At 35.7% G+C, this 17,559-nt stretch overlaps 1 protein-coding gene across 1 annotated transcript in view; it reads left to right on the top strand.

Annotated features, from left to right (window-relative positions):
* The first annotated feature begins 486 nt into the window (after window positions 1–486).
* The window catches only part of LOC142100286 (uncharacterized), a 98,451-nt gene continuing 81,378 nt past the window's right edge, over window positions 487–17,559 (top strand). Inside the window, exons 1-13 of the mRNA XM_075184214.1 lie at window positions 487–592; window positions 1,398–1,424; window positions 2,080–2,119; window positions 6,262–6,341; window positions 8,014–8,052; window positions 8,946–8,993; window positions 9,793–10,054; window positions 10,416–10,570; window positions 11,769–11,819; window positions 12,947–13,223; window positions 15,054–15,214; window positions 15,326–15,370; window positions 17,333–17,380. Of these exons, the coding sequence (XP_075040315.1) occupies window positions 517–592; window positions 1,398–1,424; window positions 2,080–2,119; window positions 6,262–6,341; window positions 8,014–8,052; window positions 8,946–8,993; window positions 9,793–10,054; window positions 10,416–10,570; window positions 11,769–11,819; window positions 12,947–13,223; window positions 15,054–15,214; window positions 15,326–15,370; window positions 17,333–17,380 (1,309 nt within the window). The 5' untranslated portion in view covers window positions 487–516. The remainder of the gene's footprint in view (window positions 593–1,397; window positions 1,425–2,079; window positions 2,120–6,261; window positions 6,342–8,013; window positions 8,053–8,945; window positions 8,994–9,792; window positions 10,055–10,415; window positions 10,571–11,768; window positions 11,820–12,946; window positions 13,224–15,053; window positions 15,215–15,325; window positions 15,371–17,332; window positions 17,381–17,559) is intronic.

Below are 17,559 nucleotides of genomic sequence, written 5' to 3'. Positions count from 1 at the left end.
AGATAGATATATTAGGTGATAGATAGATAGATAAATAGACAGATAGATAGATATATTAGGTGATAGATAGATAGATAGATAGATAGATAGATAGATAGATAAATAGACAGATATATAGATATATTAGATGATAGATAGATAGATAGATAAATATGAGATAGATATGAGAGATGGATAGATAGATAGATAGATATATTAGGCGATAGATGGATAGATAGATAGATAAATAGATGTGGGGTAGATAGATATGCTTGCAGTTAATGTGACAGTCTCGGTAATTCTTTGGTAAATGTTATTATTTATTTTACACAAACAGCTGACCACATCTGGATAGTTAGGTAATCTCAGATTGCTAAATTTCTCAGGAATACAACTGATTTGAAAGCATTGCTGATTAATAACATATGTTAATTAAGATGTTCCTTCTTCACTTGAAGCTCCTCCTTCAATGTTTCACAACTATATAAGAAACGTTTCTTGATACACAGACTAAGCTGAGAGAAATCTGCTAAAGACATGTCATCTATACGGCACTTGTTGATTTTTGCTCTTTTGACTTTGACAGATGTTTTTGTGCTGAATGTTACAGCTGGTGAGTTACTTATTATGTATACAAGTAATATAGTTATAGCATCAACAGTATTTAGTGCTACAGGTGATAAGGATGATACAGACAGATGTCAGTCAGACATGAGATAAATATTATATAGGTATGAAATAGCTGATATATATAGACAGATATTATTGTTAGCATTTATTTATATAGCGACACTAATTCCGCAGCGCTGTACAGAGAACTCATTCATATCAGTCCCTGCCCCATTGGGGCTTACAGTCTAAAGTCCCTGACATACACACACAGACAGACTAGGGTCAATTTGTTAGCAGCCAATTAACTTACTAGTATGTTTTTGGAGTGTGGGAGGAAACCGGAGCACCCGGAGGAAATCCATGCAACTACGGGGAGAACATACAAAATCCTCACAAATAAGGCCATGGTCGGGAATTGAACTCATGACCCCAATGCTGTGAGGCAGCAATGCTAACCACTGAGCCACCGTCCTGCCCTTATATGAAGCAGGTAGATATAGATACATAGATAGTTAGATAGATATGGGATAGATAGATATGAGATAGATAGATAGATAAATAGAAATGAGACAGACAGACAGACAGATATATTAGGCGACAGACAGACAGACAGACAGACAGACAGACAGACAGACAGACAGATAGATAGACAGACAGATAGATAGATAGATATGCTTGCAGTTACAGTGACAGTCTCGGTAATGCTTTGGTAATTATTTATTTTACACAAACAAGCTGAGAGAAATCTGCTAAAGACATGTCATCTATACGGCACCTGTTGATTTTTGCTCTTTTGACTTTGACAGATGTTTTTGTGCAGAATGTTAAAGCTGGTGAGTTACTTTATGTTTATACAACTAAAAGAGTTATATCAACAGTATTTAGTGCTGCAGGTGATAAGGATGATACAGACAGACATGAGATAAATATGAAATAGCTGATATATATAGACAGATATTATTGTTAGAATTTATTTATATAGAGACACTAATTCCGCAGCGCTGTACAGAAAACTCACTCATATCAGTCCCTGCCCCATTGGAGCTTACAGTCTAAATTCCCTGACATACATAGACAGAAACACAGACTAGGGTCAATTTGTTAGCAGCCAATTAACCTACTAGTATGTTTTTGGAGTGTGGGAGGAAACTGGAGCACCCGGAGGAAACCCACGCAAACACGGGGAGAACATACAAACTCCACACAGATAAGGCCATGGTCGGGAATTGAACTCTTGACCCCAGTGCAAACCACTAGGCTACTGTGCTGCTCTTATATGAAATAGATAGATATAGATACATAGATAGTTAGATAGATATGGGATTGATTGAAAGATAGATAGATAGATTAAGTATCTTTACATCTATGAGTTTTTATGTTCTCCCCGTGTTTGCGATGGTTAGATTATAGATGGAGATATATATATTTATAGATTCTCTAAGAATAATTGCATTGTTTTAAACAATCCCTTCATTGTCTATTTTATAGAGGTTCGTGGACGGTACAGGACAAAATTATGGCGCAGTAGGTAAGTTATGCTATTTTCCTTAAAGGCCATGGTTTATGTTCCAATGTTGAGTAAATGTTTGAATTTTTCCCTAAGTCTTCATACACAGTGGTGTTAAAATCACACACAAAATATCTTAAAAAACTAGGTGTTAAGTAGGCATAAAGCAACCTGTGACTCTCCAGTTTGGGGAACTACAAGTCCTAGCATGCCCTAGCATGAGGGGATTTCACATTTTTGTTTGCGTAATGAGGATTGTGTGCTGAATAATACAGAGGACCCATTTACACAAGTCCTTTAGGTCTGCCTTTCACTAAATAACTGCGTAAAATAGCACATTTATGTGAATTAATATTATTTTTTCTTTTCAATGCCCATCAAATATAAGTTTGTATTGATTAGCTACAAACTACAATATAAGATACAAGGTAGGAAGGACATACAAAAAAACACAAAGAAAGATAACATAGTGTACAGCTCTAAAATTAAATGATAGAGGGTATACTTTAAAAGCAGTGGAAGAAAAATTAGACATAAACTGATGGGTAATGCTAATGAATATACCTCAGATTTTATGAAACCACATTTACTACAATTTTCCAATTTTCCAAGCAATTTACTTCTGTTACAGAATATCCTCCAATATGAATTTTTTTAACTTAACACAAAAACAAATATTCACATATAACCCTATCTCCAGGCATCACAGCCTTGAAACAAATAAAGAAGAAAGTTAAAATGCTACAATGTATCAACACAGGACACTGACAAACTTAACATCCAAAAAACAGACCAGTTACTATAATTTTAAAATATTGGGTGTATATACTTAGTAGCAAGCGTAAGTAAATATCTTCATATATTGGAGAACAATTATGTTTTTTTTTTAAGTAATTTATGTTCAGGTTGAAGACGGCAAACAATGATTAATAAGACCTGTTATATATGTTTTTTTGTAAAGCATTTCTGAAAGAACATTTCTCTGGCACCAAACAGTCTTTTCACTCATTTTAATTTATTTTTACACAGTAGTACAAAAGTATTTATATTTGATTTTTTTGTAGTAAGATTGTCTTATGTATGGTGTTACAACAATAATAAACAACTGAGCATCATATCACAATGCTTAGATCTTGGGAAATGAAGAATATGTTTATTTTTCTATCCTTAAAATAAATTCTTTAACAGGGGGAATGAGGTTTGACGTTCCCTTGTTGAACTTTGTTTAGTTTATTTGGTACTAGCGGAGCCAACAGTCGTTTGAGTCTAATTTTGCCTTAGACATATAAGGAACGAGAGGCATGTATTTACACATAAGTCAACTTCAGTTACCCAGTATAACAATTAGGGCACCATTAAATGCCTAGAGGGCAGTGTTTCCCGAATATCACCATTCTGTGGGGGGAAAAACACCATCAGACATTATCACAAATGATCAGAACAACCTAATAAAAGCATAAATAGATTTAATATGGAGCCAACAGATTGTCATTATGTCTTAACACAGCTTCCCATCCTCATATTTTTCAATACCTCACATTGAAGACATCGTTGATTTACGCATGTTCAGATTCACAATAAACTTCACATCAGCAAAACAATTGTTTTAAATAGTATTAAAAAGAATGCAAGAAAATGTGTGATTAATACATTGATCTAGTACATTTTTAAGGGACACAAGTTGCTTGATTTTATTAAGTTATCGAATGAATGCCGACATTATAGCCAAAAGGTTGAAGCTATGTTTACAATATTTAAAAACAATACTACTAAAAATACATCCTTTCTATAATTCTACAAAATGTAATTTAAATATAAACACACTTTCCCAGGTCAACAGCTGCATGTAAAATCACTACACGGATACAACACAAAAAATGCAGTGCTTGTTAGAACGTATATCTAGCAAAGTGAATGTATAAGAAATTGGTTCATAGTTTTCCAAACACTTAAGCTTGCAATCCAGCATCAAGGGTGACATCTATGTTACAGAGGACACTGAAATAAAGTTACAATCATGTACACTCAAATGAAATAAATTAACAAAGACTTTAGCTGTATTTCAGGGGATGCAGCCGATATGTTGACAATGAACACCATAATGTTGATAGAATGTTAACATATCTAGAAGGTTGACATTCTGAATGTTGACATGTTCATTAGTTTGACAAGAGTTAAAATGTGAATGTTGACAGGTTGCAAAGTTGACAACCACAATGTCGACATAAAGCATTACACTTACACTGGCATTATATTAGAAAACACCCCAAAAGGGTATAAAAAGTAAAAAAAACATAATAAAATTTGTCGTCCCCCCACTCAAGACAGCTTTACTAACCCTAGTTCTGCCAGCCTAGGCTGGTACTAGTAAAATCGGGGGGCAAAATGTGTGGAGTCGCCCTCCCGATTTTACTATTGCCAGCACTAGGCTTTGCCAGTCGGTGTTGGTGGCACTATAGCAGTGAAACCCACAACAGGGGTCCCCCTGCCCTTATGCTAAATCAACCCCAGGTTGGGTAGCACGGGGATGGAATCCTTAGGGAGATTGGATCCTCCAAAAAAATTCAGACCTCCCCTACCCTAGGTGCACCCAACCCCGTGCTGAAAACTCTAGGGCTCTTTCCACACCCCTGGGCAGTGGGTGTGGGGTCATAATAAAGATTTAATAGTAAAAAAAACTTTTGTTCCTGGTGCACTACAGTTCCCAGCATAGCCAGGCTGCCATCAAGTATCTGGGCATGCTGGCACTTGTAGTACTACAAGCACCAGCAGACCCAAGGCTGCCTGGAACTACAAGTGTCAGTATACCCTGGCACCCAGGGCCCGCTGACATACACACACCATTGGAAACTTTACTTTAATTGAAATAAAAACACCACTACACAACCCTCATTTACCCTCTTCATTGCTCACCTACATCCAGGGTTCTTCATCTGTAATAGATTTAACGATCCATGGATTGTAAAAATAAAGAAACAAATAGATCCAGGTATAATACCCCTAGAGGCAGTTGGTGAAAGGATCGTACCTGTCCCTGGATGCTCTTCCTTCAGTCACGGCACAGTAATAGGACAGAGAACCCACGAGTCTCCAATACAAGTAGGATACCAAATATTTAGTAAGTAAGTAAGATACCAAATATTTCAGTAACGTCAGATTTATTGTGGAGGAACAATACGTCATTAAGAATCTGTCTGGACATAGAATTATTAGCAACAAGTACAATCTGAATACAGTGTTCACAGGCCTGAGCTAACCGAGGTGTCAGTTACTGTACTTTATAGTGCATTTAACTGGGCAGTTGTTATGAGCAACACTGTCGGACCTTACTTCCAAAATAACAAGGCAATAACAATGTTCCTATATGTCAATACTTCTACAGTTTAAACTGTTTGGTTATAACTTTGCTTCACAATACTCTGAGTACTTTTTTATAACAGTCATGTGACCAGACACTCAATAGCGCTCTGCGCTGTGGCCGTAATACTATAACCCTGGAATATGTGAGGTCACATAGACTGTCTAAAAATACAGTATTACAGTTCTAATCCCTAATATCATAAAGAACATTCATTTCAAACAATCTGATCTTGCTGGAGAAAGTCAGGCGTGATGCTGTACTTTTGCTAGCATATCCAGGTTATGATAGGTTAAAGGATGCTCCCCACACCAGGGGTTACTTAAGAGTAATCACTGGTGAATCAGTCTGTAATTAATTTATAACTGGGGTCATGCTGCAAGTATGTACTAGGAGATTTTACTTTAAGTTCCATTTTTTATTTTGTTACTGTTATGCCAGCATTGCAGGTATTGTCGGTTTTGCCAGTTTAGATGTAATGCTTTATATCAAGCTTCTGACTGTCGACAGTTTCATTGTCGACATAACGTATGTAACCCTATTTCAGTGATGTCTGATGCATAGATATTAGTGTAGGGACTCACAAAAATGAGAACGCTTGACGTTGAGTTGTCAGTTTCCAAATATGAACCAATGTATTCAGCTGAGCGTTTGTCTCTGTCTCCAAGTTGGTTACAGTGAAGCAAAAAAACAAAACTTTTTGTGTAATTATTTATTTCAGACAGTGCCGAGATCTGGCAGTAATTTGGTATGAACAAACCAATACCTTCTCTGTAAATGTTGTTAACTGTTTCATACTTTGCAGATTGACGTATGATACGGACTACGCGGATTATACAGACTTTACGCATGTATTTAAATCTCCTGTCCCAGCACCCAAAACAGGTGATTTATTTCTTTATTAATTCTGCTGAGACTGTAATTTAATTTGCTCTAGTCCTTCTTATTATATGCCTATTCAGCAAAAGTGATGTTTGAACTTGGGAGCCAGTTTAAAATTCGATTGAACTGTCCTAGTTTATCAAAATCAAACATTTAGCTAAATAAATCTCAAAAATATTGAAATTCATTATTGGTTAAACCTCCATGGTGTGTATTTTATAACTGCTAAGCTGTTAACTCGAAGTTCAAACTAGAAATACAAGGTTGAGGGTTAAATTTGAAAATATAATTAACAACTCACAGTTAAATGATGTTAAATACATAATAAAATGTTGCCTTTCTGCCCTACCACAACTATAAATCTGTCCCTACATTTTAAATTTACCTCCCTCTCCGATACAACATGTTTTTGGCAAGATCCAAAGTTACTACTTTTATTTGCTTTAATTTCCTTACAGAATCAGGTCCACTGAGTACAATGTACATTTGCTTTAGGACGCCCGTAAGTTTAGTATCCATACACTGGAAGTCATCAAGGAACGGATGTGAAGATATGTGTGGTGACGACTACGGGCCTGAGTCATTAAGGAAAACAAAGCAAAAAAAAATTAGTAACTCTGCACCTGGGCAAAACCAGGTTCCATTGAAGGGGGAGGTAAATTTAAAATGTGGAGACAGATTTATAGTTGGGGTAGGGCATGTCCTAGATCAAATTTAAATTTCAGTGTAAAAATAAAGCTATCAAGTATATGTGTGCTAGATGAAAAAACAGCCAGTATTTATCTTATGTATAAAACAATAAACTAATTTGCACCCCTTGCATTGTAACATGGTTTGTCCCGGAGAACATTTACTCCTTTTTTTGCCTTACTTTCCTTAATGACTCAGGCCCTACGGGTTTAACTTAACTTTGCTTTACTAGACAAGACTCTGCAGGATACATACAATACCTATGTGGAATATAAGCTCACTAAAAAATGCACAGAAGATTAAAAAAAAACTACTCAATTAATATTAGCTGTTAATAATATAGGCATTAATGAGAAAGCATGTCAAATAAAAATAAAAGTTGAATTTTCCATGAAAAACAATTATTAGGCTGTACTGCAAATAGCATACATTTTTAAAGTTGCTACTGGTTGCAAACACATGTTTATGCATGCTTTCTTAGCCGTCATCACTAGTATTTGGGACTTAGACTAACCCTGTAGCTGGAGCAAAAAAAACTGAACCTGACTTGGACATTGCTGCCCTTACTGTACATTGCCTACGTGCATCCACCTGTTCCCACCCTGAAATCGTAGGGTGTAGTAAGTGTCCTTAGCGCTCCAAGATGACTTGGACTTGGCTGTGCATATAGTCCGTTTCTGGCCCTGCACAGAATGAATCGGCGGACGATATGTAAAAAAAAAGGCAGATTTGCTCCTTAAGGATTCAGGCCAATAGGATATAATGTAGTCGATTTAGTTCAAGTCTTTTACTCTATTTAAAGTTTTTTAAAATTTCTCACAAATTTGGGAACTTTAGAATTGGTGCAATAAACCGATTGGAGGAAAACAATTTTGATCATCTTTACTTTGAAAAATATTGTATAATATGTTATGAACATCTGTATAACAAATCTCTAGCACAAATCTCCAGTGGTTTCATGCTAAAATGTCATCTACAATTACAGATGCCCCCCTCACAGTAGAGACAATTCCTGATATTGGAGGTGAGAACTTAAGTATAATATAAATGTTGTTAATAATACTAATAATAATAATAATAATACTAATAAATACTATATACTATATGTATATTAGTGAGTTCTGATGTTATCATGTCAGTGTTCATTAAGAAAATGTGTGTATTTTAAGGAATAACTCACCTCCTTCTGTAACTGAATATGGATATTGGAAGTCAGCATTTATTTCTGCAACCTATATAAAATATATAGGCCTACAGCCTTGTGATTTTATTTGGTCACAAACTTCTTGGTTACTTCATATATAAATATAATTTACATTAGGGTGCACAGTTTATACATTTTTCAATAATTACACAAGTGATGTTAATATACATATAAACTTCTGTAAATGGTAATTATATTTGCATAATTTACAGCAGGATAAGTGCATTAACCAAAATGTTACTGGAGCTCAAGGCAGGGCATGTGTGTCAGGGGGGGAAAGGACTTGACTGTGGCCTTGTGCTACAAAAGTGCTAGGCATGACACCGGGAACCTCACCCGAATTGACCCAGTGTGATTGGACCCAATCCTCCAGTGTGGTATGATTCCACCCCCATCATGCCATGAACACAGCCTTTGTACAAAATGACTATGTTTAAATGTTGGGAGATGTGTGTATATGCCCAGTGGTGACTTTAACTAAAATCCCAGGGACAAGATACAAAGCTGCTTTCTGGACATAACTGTATCCAGTGTCCTATCCAAGAGCATCACAGATAACTCAAATATAGGTAAAGATGTAAAAATAATTTACTGAATATATTATGCACAAAATATAAAAATAGGTAACATTAAAATTAATATTCTGGATAAATATATTTTGTTTTCTGTTTAATCATTGATTAGTATGATTTAATTTTTTGTTTGTATTACAGGCCTTTGGGAATCTGAAATAAAACTCATTCAAAAACGCTCAACAGCAGGTAATGCTTAATTCGTTGCCATTTGTACATGAAAATGCTGTTGTCACCTTGGTCTCTCTATTAACAAAGGATGGTGCGATATAATTTTATTTAGTCCACAACTGACTGTAAGAAGATTTGCAAAGTGGTATTGCTACATTTTCTGGTGCATTATGGAGGAAATACAGAATGTGTTGCATTTTAAAGATATAACATAAATGTCGGACATAAAAGTCCAGCCATCCATTATCATGAACAGATAGCAGCCTTTAGATTGTAGACTGTGGCAAACAGGGTCCTCTCACCTCCCATGTCATTGTACGTTCCTGTCTTGTTTTCAATGGAGGCTCAATTTTCAATGCTATCCCTTATTATAAAAATATAAAAATATGATGAAAACTGTCCAGTCCGTAGATCTGACTCATTCACTGCAAAACAAATGACAGAACTAAAAAAGGGGATATATTTTAACATTGTATTTCAGTCATTAAGCAGGAGAAAATATAATACCAAATCTTTGTAAATCATTTTATTTTAAACCGGTCTTATATGAACTCCATAAGCATTCAATTAAATCATATGGAATATAATAATTCCAATGTTGATGGCGCAAGATATGATAAAATGTAAGAAAATAACTTAAGCATTAAATATTTGTACCTTTGTATATGTTTCATAATCTCAACGAGAAAATTAAATAAAAATACAATTTTAAAAATCATGTAGTTTATATTGTTCCTATCCACCATTTTAAGCCAGTAAAGTGTATATTATTGATATTTATTACCAGATTGATAACATATTAAATATTATGCTTTAGCGCACAATGTGGCATTGAGTGGAAAAGCTTCTCAGTCCAGCACCAAAGACAGAGCAGCAGCAAACTATGCAACAGACAGTTATTTATCCTCTCGATGTACCTTAACTGAAGTGGAATATGAACCATGGTGGACATTAGATTTGCGCTCAAACCACATTATCTTCTCTGTGGCTGTTACAAACAGAAGAGATTGCTGTGCACAGGATCTCAACGGAGCCGAAATTCACATAGGAAACAAAGAAGATTGGAGAGACAATCCCAGGTATATCGATGACATACAAACATAACCACATAGAATTTTGGATGATTTTCCCTGCCAATAACATCCTTCTTTATTCTTGTTATATATTTTAAAATAATGCTGCTAGCACTAGATCCCAATAATTACAATATACATGTGAATACAATAAAATATCACATATTTGTTATAGCACTAAAAGCCAAATAAAAAAAACTTGATCTAGTAAAACACCATGTATATTTTCATATTATATATTATCAGTACAATAGTCCCTATAAAAAAAAAGAACATAAAGCACAAAATAGATAAAGCCTTATTGTGTTGCATACGTTCGTTTTAATTCCTCTTATTTTTTCCAACTTGTTTTCACATTGATTTATAGCTGTGGAAGTGTCTCTTCAATGGGTCTCGGGGAGACGTACTCATTTACCTGCCAGGGTATGCCGGGACATCTGCTGACTATTGTTGTACCAGGGAAGAATGTATCCCTGTCCTTGTGTGAAGTACAAGTGTTTGGCGTGCCTGAGGATACATCAAGTAAGGAACAGAGCAATTCTTTATAAATATGGGTATATTGTGTGACTTAACTGAATTTCAAATCTAGATTCCATGACTTTGTAAACAGTCCCAAACTATTTGTATGTTTATAAAGAAGAATGAGTCCCAATCTATTACATTATGTAATAACCTTTACTGGGACTATAACTTTTTTGAGTAGACCCTTATAATATTCCTCCCTTCATCATACTTTTTTTCAGATAGTGGCAACAAGAATTTGCATTTAATAGACAGGTGAGGAGAAGGGTCCGGACTAAAGGAACCTATAGCATAATATGTCTCAATGCATCATTTGAAGATAAAGATTATTTTCCCACATTATTCTTGTCTTGACAATTTTTATATACAACTGGTAAAGATGATCCCTCTTCAGTGATATCTGTAAGGAATACCTTAACAAACAAGTATTTCTTATGACCCAAAGAGACCATTGTCTGGACAAGGGCTAAATCTGCAAAGTATTTGTAATTAACATTTCTAGAGACATATTTGAATATAATTTTGTTGGTCACGTCTCAGAAACACTGGATACAGACATATACTCATTCACTCTGTGACTACCATGGACACAATGGTCTTCATTTAGAGGGAGGAACAAAGTAAAATGTGGTAATGTGCTACGTGGCGAGCCATATTGCAATACAAGGGGTGAAAAATTATTTACTAGAACTTCCCCCCCCCCAACTCTAAATCTGCCTGTACATTTAAAATGTACCCCCCACCCTGCAGCATTACATTTACTTTATTTTAGTATTGCTAGTATCCACTTATGTCTATTTTGTAACACTTTTTTATCTTTGTATTATTTTTCCATTAGCTGTATGTATGGTATGGTGTTTTTTTCTTGTTGAAGTCTTGGTGAAGTTTTTCTTGTACTTGCAAACAAAAATGACTCTTCTTTCATTTCAGCAATCTGTAGCTTAAAATGAATTAAAATTTAACCAATTAGATTAATTTCACAGTGAGAACTGAAACAAACAGACATTTATCCTCTTTTTAGTCCAATCGGTAATGCAAGTCCCTTTATCTTGTTGATATCCCCACAAGAGTTAACCAGAAAAGAGTTCTAGTAGAAACATTTTTCTCTTATAGTAATTAAAAATAAATTACATTATTGCTACTGTACTCATCAGAATGGAAGATTAAAGCATAACCTCCCTTTATTTATCTACTATAGACAATGAAACATTGGATACAAGTCAAATGCACCAGAATTCCCACCATGGAGGTAAAGTCTATTTTGCTTTTCATATAAAAATTTAATTGGAAATCTTGATACATATCGTTTAAAAATATATATTGAAACCATTGTTATTGTAAAATACAACTTAAATGTGTAGCTGTGTAAGTGTTTCAATGTTATATTAAAGGCCCCTGTTCCCTGGTGTAGAATATGATCCTACAACAAACATTGCAACTGCTTCATCAGCATTCTAACCCCTCCCCGGTACTGTCTGCCCTTCTGTGGGCTGTGGTCCCTTTTCTTCCTTACTCTTATCTACCCTGAGCCTTCATAGACTAGGGGATTTATAGTTCGACCACCAAGGGTCTTGGGCTTCTATTGCTATTTTTACATTGAATATAAAAGAGAAGAAACACCGAATCCTGGTTAGAAGTGCACCCCACATGTCTTTGAAATGTTAGGAGTAGCGGAAGGAGGTTCATTTGCTGGTGGTGGGGGAGCAGTGATTTACTGTCAGTTATATAGAGCCGTATATGCCGCTGTAATATTGAAAAATATTTTAGTTCCTGTATAGTATACCGCATCAATAACTTAACTGAATATGCAATTTTTTTTTCAATACACATGCACGCCAACTCTTAGTACGATTTTAAAAAATGAATATGAAATTTAAATAACAGAAACATTAAAATATACTGAAAGGCAAATACACCAGAAAGAGCAAACAGGAGGCACATAGATACTTTAGTAAAGGAGTCAAAGAAATCAAGAATAATTTTAAAGTTATTACGTTCACTTGCCCAGAACGTATGTGGGGAAATATAAAAAATGGTTTATTTGTTAAAACACAATAAATAATTTTATAATTCCGCAGGCTGATTCATCAGGCAATGTATAAACCAGTCAAAGGAAAACTAACCAACATAAAATCTTAGTCTCCCGATCAATGTAAGAGATACAAAACAATAAAACAAGTCTTAGCGCTAAAATGAGCAAATGTCATGTAAACTTAACTCACATTAATGAAAGGAAATTGTAAACTACAATATATTCACATTGAACTGTATTTAGAGTAGGAAAATTGTACATTTTTAGAGTTAAACATTCCCTCTGTCTTCGTATGTACTTGTGACTTTTTAGGCGAGAATAAACATCTAATATCAATGTTTCAGCTCCCAACGTGGCTCAGCAAGGTATTGCGTCTCAGTCCAGTGATCATTCAACTGAATATCTAGCTACAAAAGCCATTGATGGTTCTTTGGAAAACCGTGATTCAAGGTGCACACATACAAGCATAGAGGTAGGACCTTGGTGGACTTTGGACCTGAGATCGACAATGAAGATAGTCTCTATAGCTATTACCAACCGAGGTGATTGTTGTGGGTTCAGAATTGAAGGAGCAGAGATCCGTGTGGGAAACTCTAAAGAGAAAATAACTAGTAATTCAAGGTAATAGTGTTGTAGAATATTCAATAAATAGATTGATTAGTGAACCTCTCCTTGTGTTTCCACCTCTTCAGGAGCTATGATTATTTATAGCCCAGGAAACTGAACACTACTTGGCTCTGCACATAGTTCTCCATGGTGAACAAATACAAGGTTGCCCATTGAGTGCTTTTATTGGAAAAATTGTAACAGAACAGTACTTCATATTTAAAGTCTTAACATTATACTATACAGACTTACCCACGCCCTTACAGGGCGTTATATCTGAGAATAAACAGGCTACATATCAAGTAGTGACGTTGAGTTCCCAATGATCAATTCAGCCCAGGGCAGGCTTTCATCAGGAGAACATTATACTATATAAATGTGTGTGTGAGATCATTGGCTGGTTGATTGTATTTATAGTGAGTTAGTGAGGATGAAAAAAGACTCAAACCCATCAAGTTCAATTCATCCTAGGTCAATCCTATATATAGGTGCCCAAAACTGTGCCCCATATTGAAGCCACATCATGACAAGTGATTTATACAATGGCAAAATTGTATTTGGCTTTTTGCAAATGTATGACCCATTGTATGCAACACATGATTGTATTGGCCCTTGCAGCAGCTTCCTGACCCTGGGTTCTGAGATACCAATAAACCATTCCATCTCAGATCTCCCCATTTCTATCTCATTTAATGTGTAAATAGCACAACTGTTGCCATGACCTAAATGCGCTACCTTACATTTTCCACATGGAAATATATCTATCAATTGTATACCCAATTTGTCTGTAACTATTGACGTAACAACCTGCTCTGTGTAAGCTTTGTATGGACACCTTACTCCCTGAACGTTCTGTAAGATCTTTAATACAAACAATGAAAAGAACGGAGGCCAGTACTGATCCCTGAGACACCCCATTAATAACGTTGGATTTTCTCTGGATTTCTAACAATACAGTATGATATAGAAAGCGGAGGGGTGAAGATATGGACATTTTGTTCAATGAAAAAATCTACACAAATCAAATGAGCTCCAATAAATTGTGAGTGACCCCAGGAGGAGTATATTATTCATCAAATTTTGGGGAGAATCTGTTCCGATTCGCAAATTAATTTGTAGATCATGAATTGCTGAATTCTGGCTGAATCGATCTGCCACTCAGTAATTATGAATTGTAGCGTACAACTATTTCTCTCACACCTCGCCGTTAGCTTACAAGTTAAGAACGAACTATGTGAAACTCATATATGAATATAATATGAATTAATTGTGTGATATTTCATGTTACAGATATGGATTTGTTATGGAATCTTAAGTGATTATATTCATACTTGAAGTTTATACAGATATTTTCATTTATATCTGTTAACATCATATTTTTAATATATAGGTAGTAGTGTTCCCCTAATATAACAAGCAACAGACATCACTGGAAACTTATATTCCCCTTTACAGGCCTTGAGCCACGGTATGGCTTATATAGGGGTCATGGATCTCTGAGATCAAAAGAAATGAATTAACACACACCTGTGATTCCCTGCACCCTAGGGTGTATAGTGTGTAAACTATCTTGTATAATACACAGGTCTACACTTGGAGGAAATTAAGCTGCTTGTAAGAGATGAATGTCTATAAGTGATATTTTTCTGCAATGACGTTTCCGAGTTCTATGATACATATTTAAAATGTGACACCAGTGACATAATTAAGCAGACACTATTACTGGTCTCTAAATAAGGATATATTTACAAGTGTTTATATCGTGTATTTTAGAAGAAGATTTAATAATTAAGAGGAGACTGTTTCACAGATAAAAGATATATGAAATATAAATCTCTATTCCAGGTGTGCTGTCATTACCAGCATCGATCAGGGAAAAACTCTGTCCGTTAACTGCCATGGGCTGGAGGGACAATATGTATCTGTGATTATCCCAGCTCGTAAAGAATACCTCACTTTATGTGAAGTTCAAGTATTTGCTCTCCCATGTGATAAGCCAGATACAGGTAAATAAAATGAGAAGTGAATGAATGCATCATTAAGCTGTTTAAAATCAATTACAATAATTAACGATCATAGGTGTATGATTCAGGAACATTTAAATTTTGTACTTCCAGGCATAGAAATGTCCACTCCTCTACCGGCAACCAAAGAACCTAAAGGTAAGTATGTGTTTTTAAATGTAACATTCATAGTTTATTGCTGTAAGTCTCTAAGACCATTTGTCAAATGAACCTTAAGCTTATCCATGCTTCCACTAACACTAAATTATGTCATAAATAAATGCAACCATGATATTTAGTAGCTACAACACAGTACCAATTATACATAGCAAAATAAATAAGATATACATTTATTTTCTCATGCAATAAATTACAAAATGTAGTCAATCATTACCAGCAAATTTATTGGCACCTAATACACATGGTGATTTCAATTCATTTAGATGTAAACTCTGTAAATTCATATGACAATTGACAGCAAATATATTGGCAACTAATACAAGTGATGATATAGATTCATTTAGGTGTAAACCCTGTAAGGTCATATGACAATTGATAGGAAAAATAAAAATATTGCATCTTAATGTATAGTAATCGTACAGAAATCACATTACATGCCGCTTATAGTATAACAGAGAATAACCATTTCGTATATGGCTCATTCCATAAATGGCTACGGGATTTTGCATGTTTCTTTATTGGATTTTTGGAATGATGTGTTTCCCAGTCCTAGCTCCACAAAATGTAGAATGTAGAATTACAGATACTGTGTGGAATGAATTGTGAATGTGGGCATTGGGTAGCTGGGCCAGCTATGGTGGAATTAAGTGGAACACTGATAGACTTTGATGAGCAGTTGGACTTCTAAGAGACATTTAAAAAAATTGGAGGCAGGTGGAGAGTCTAATTGGAGATGGGAGAATGTTCCATAGGTGTGGAGCCGCAGTGGAGAAATCTTGGAAGCAGGAAAGCAATGTTGTTATAAATGGAGAGTTAAGGCGCCAGTCATTGGCAGAGATGGGAGAGAGTCGTGGAGAGCTTACGTGGTATAGCTCTTGTATATGAATCCATATCAGTCTCTAACTGACAGTTAAATGGATGCCTTTATTTCAAGTGACAAATACATACATTGAATTCTGAAATATTTATGTGTGTTTATTAATTTGCATCATAATTGATCTAGAGAGTACATTGCCATAGTTAAAATTACTGTAAAAAGTATTGATTTCTGCTGCTACTCCCAAGGTGGTGATTGTTCCATATTGACAGTCACGTGACACCCCATAAAAACAGTTACAGCTACAATAGTTATAACTATATATATATATATATATATATATATATATATATATATATATTTATTTATGCCTGGACTCAAGAAAATAGGGCTAGGAAAGAAGGCCTAGAGGTACATAGGGTGATGGAATAGTAGATGGAGAACACGAGGAAAGAGGAACCTGTACATGAGGGTTACATCCTATAGGGACGGGGAAGACACAAACAGCTATAACTACTTAAAATAGTTATATCTTTTGCTAAAACACGATCTCTAACTTGTGTCTTGAATCCAGACCTGCAGATGTTTCTCTCTCCATATTTCGGATCTCATCTTCATGTACAATTTCACCAAGACAGGAGCATGGTCTGTAAACATACTCTCGTGATGGCAATATGGCCCTTGCACCTCTTTCATGTCTCTTGTTTGCAAAAAATCTCCCCATTTATTTATTTATATAGCGCCAACATATTCCAGTGGCGCACGCAGGGGGGGTTTCTGACTCTCTAGAAACACCCCCCCCTGCGCTAACTAAGTGGCCACTGTCCTATACAGCAGCCGCGGCGCTGTCAAAGAAGCGTCCGCGGCGGTGCTGTATTGTATACAGCACCGCCGCGGACGCTTCTTAGACAGCACCGCGGCTGCTGTATAGGACAGATCTGACTAAACAGAGCTGCTGCTCTCTCTCGGGTTGTTTTTTTTTTTTTTTTTTTTTTTGGGTCGGGGGGGAAACCCCCCCCCCCCGACAATCCTCCGTGCGCCCCTGTATTCCGTAGCGCTTTACAAACTTAACTTAACAAACTTAACACTCTCACAAACTTAACTTAGCTTTTTCCATTTTACAGGGAGAACAACTGATGAAGTTCAAAGAGTTCCATCAAAAACAGAAAGATGTAGGTGTTTAAAGAACTTTCATTACTACCCATGGTCCCGCAAAGTGGATGGAAACCCCTGGGCACATTATCAAATGAATAGCAATTGTCTTAGGGACTCGGCAGTAATGTGGCACATTGGCTGGATAAGAGCCAAGGTATACTAGGGCAATTGGCACAGCTACGTGGGTAGGATGTGA

Source organism: Mixophyes fleayi, chromosome 8 (assembly GCF_038048845.1).
Source record: "Mixophyes fleayi isolate aMixFle1 chromosome 8, aMixFle1.hap1, whole genome shotgun sequence".
In the NCBI taxonomy this organism is placed as follows: domain Eukaryota; kingdom Metazoa; phylum Chordata; class Amphibia; order Anura; family Limnodynastidae; genus Mixophyes; species Mixophyes fleayi.
The sequence above is the reverse complement of the archived record's forward strand: the minus strand, read 5'-3'. Positions and strand labels throughout refer to the sequence as shown.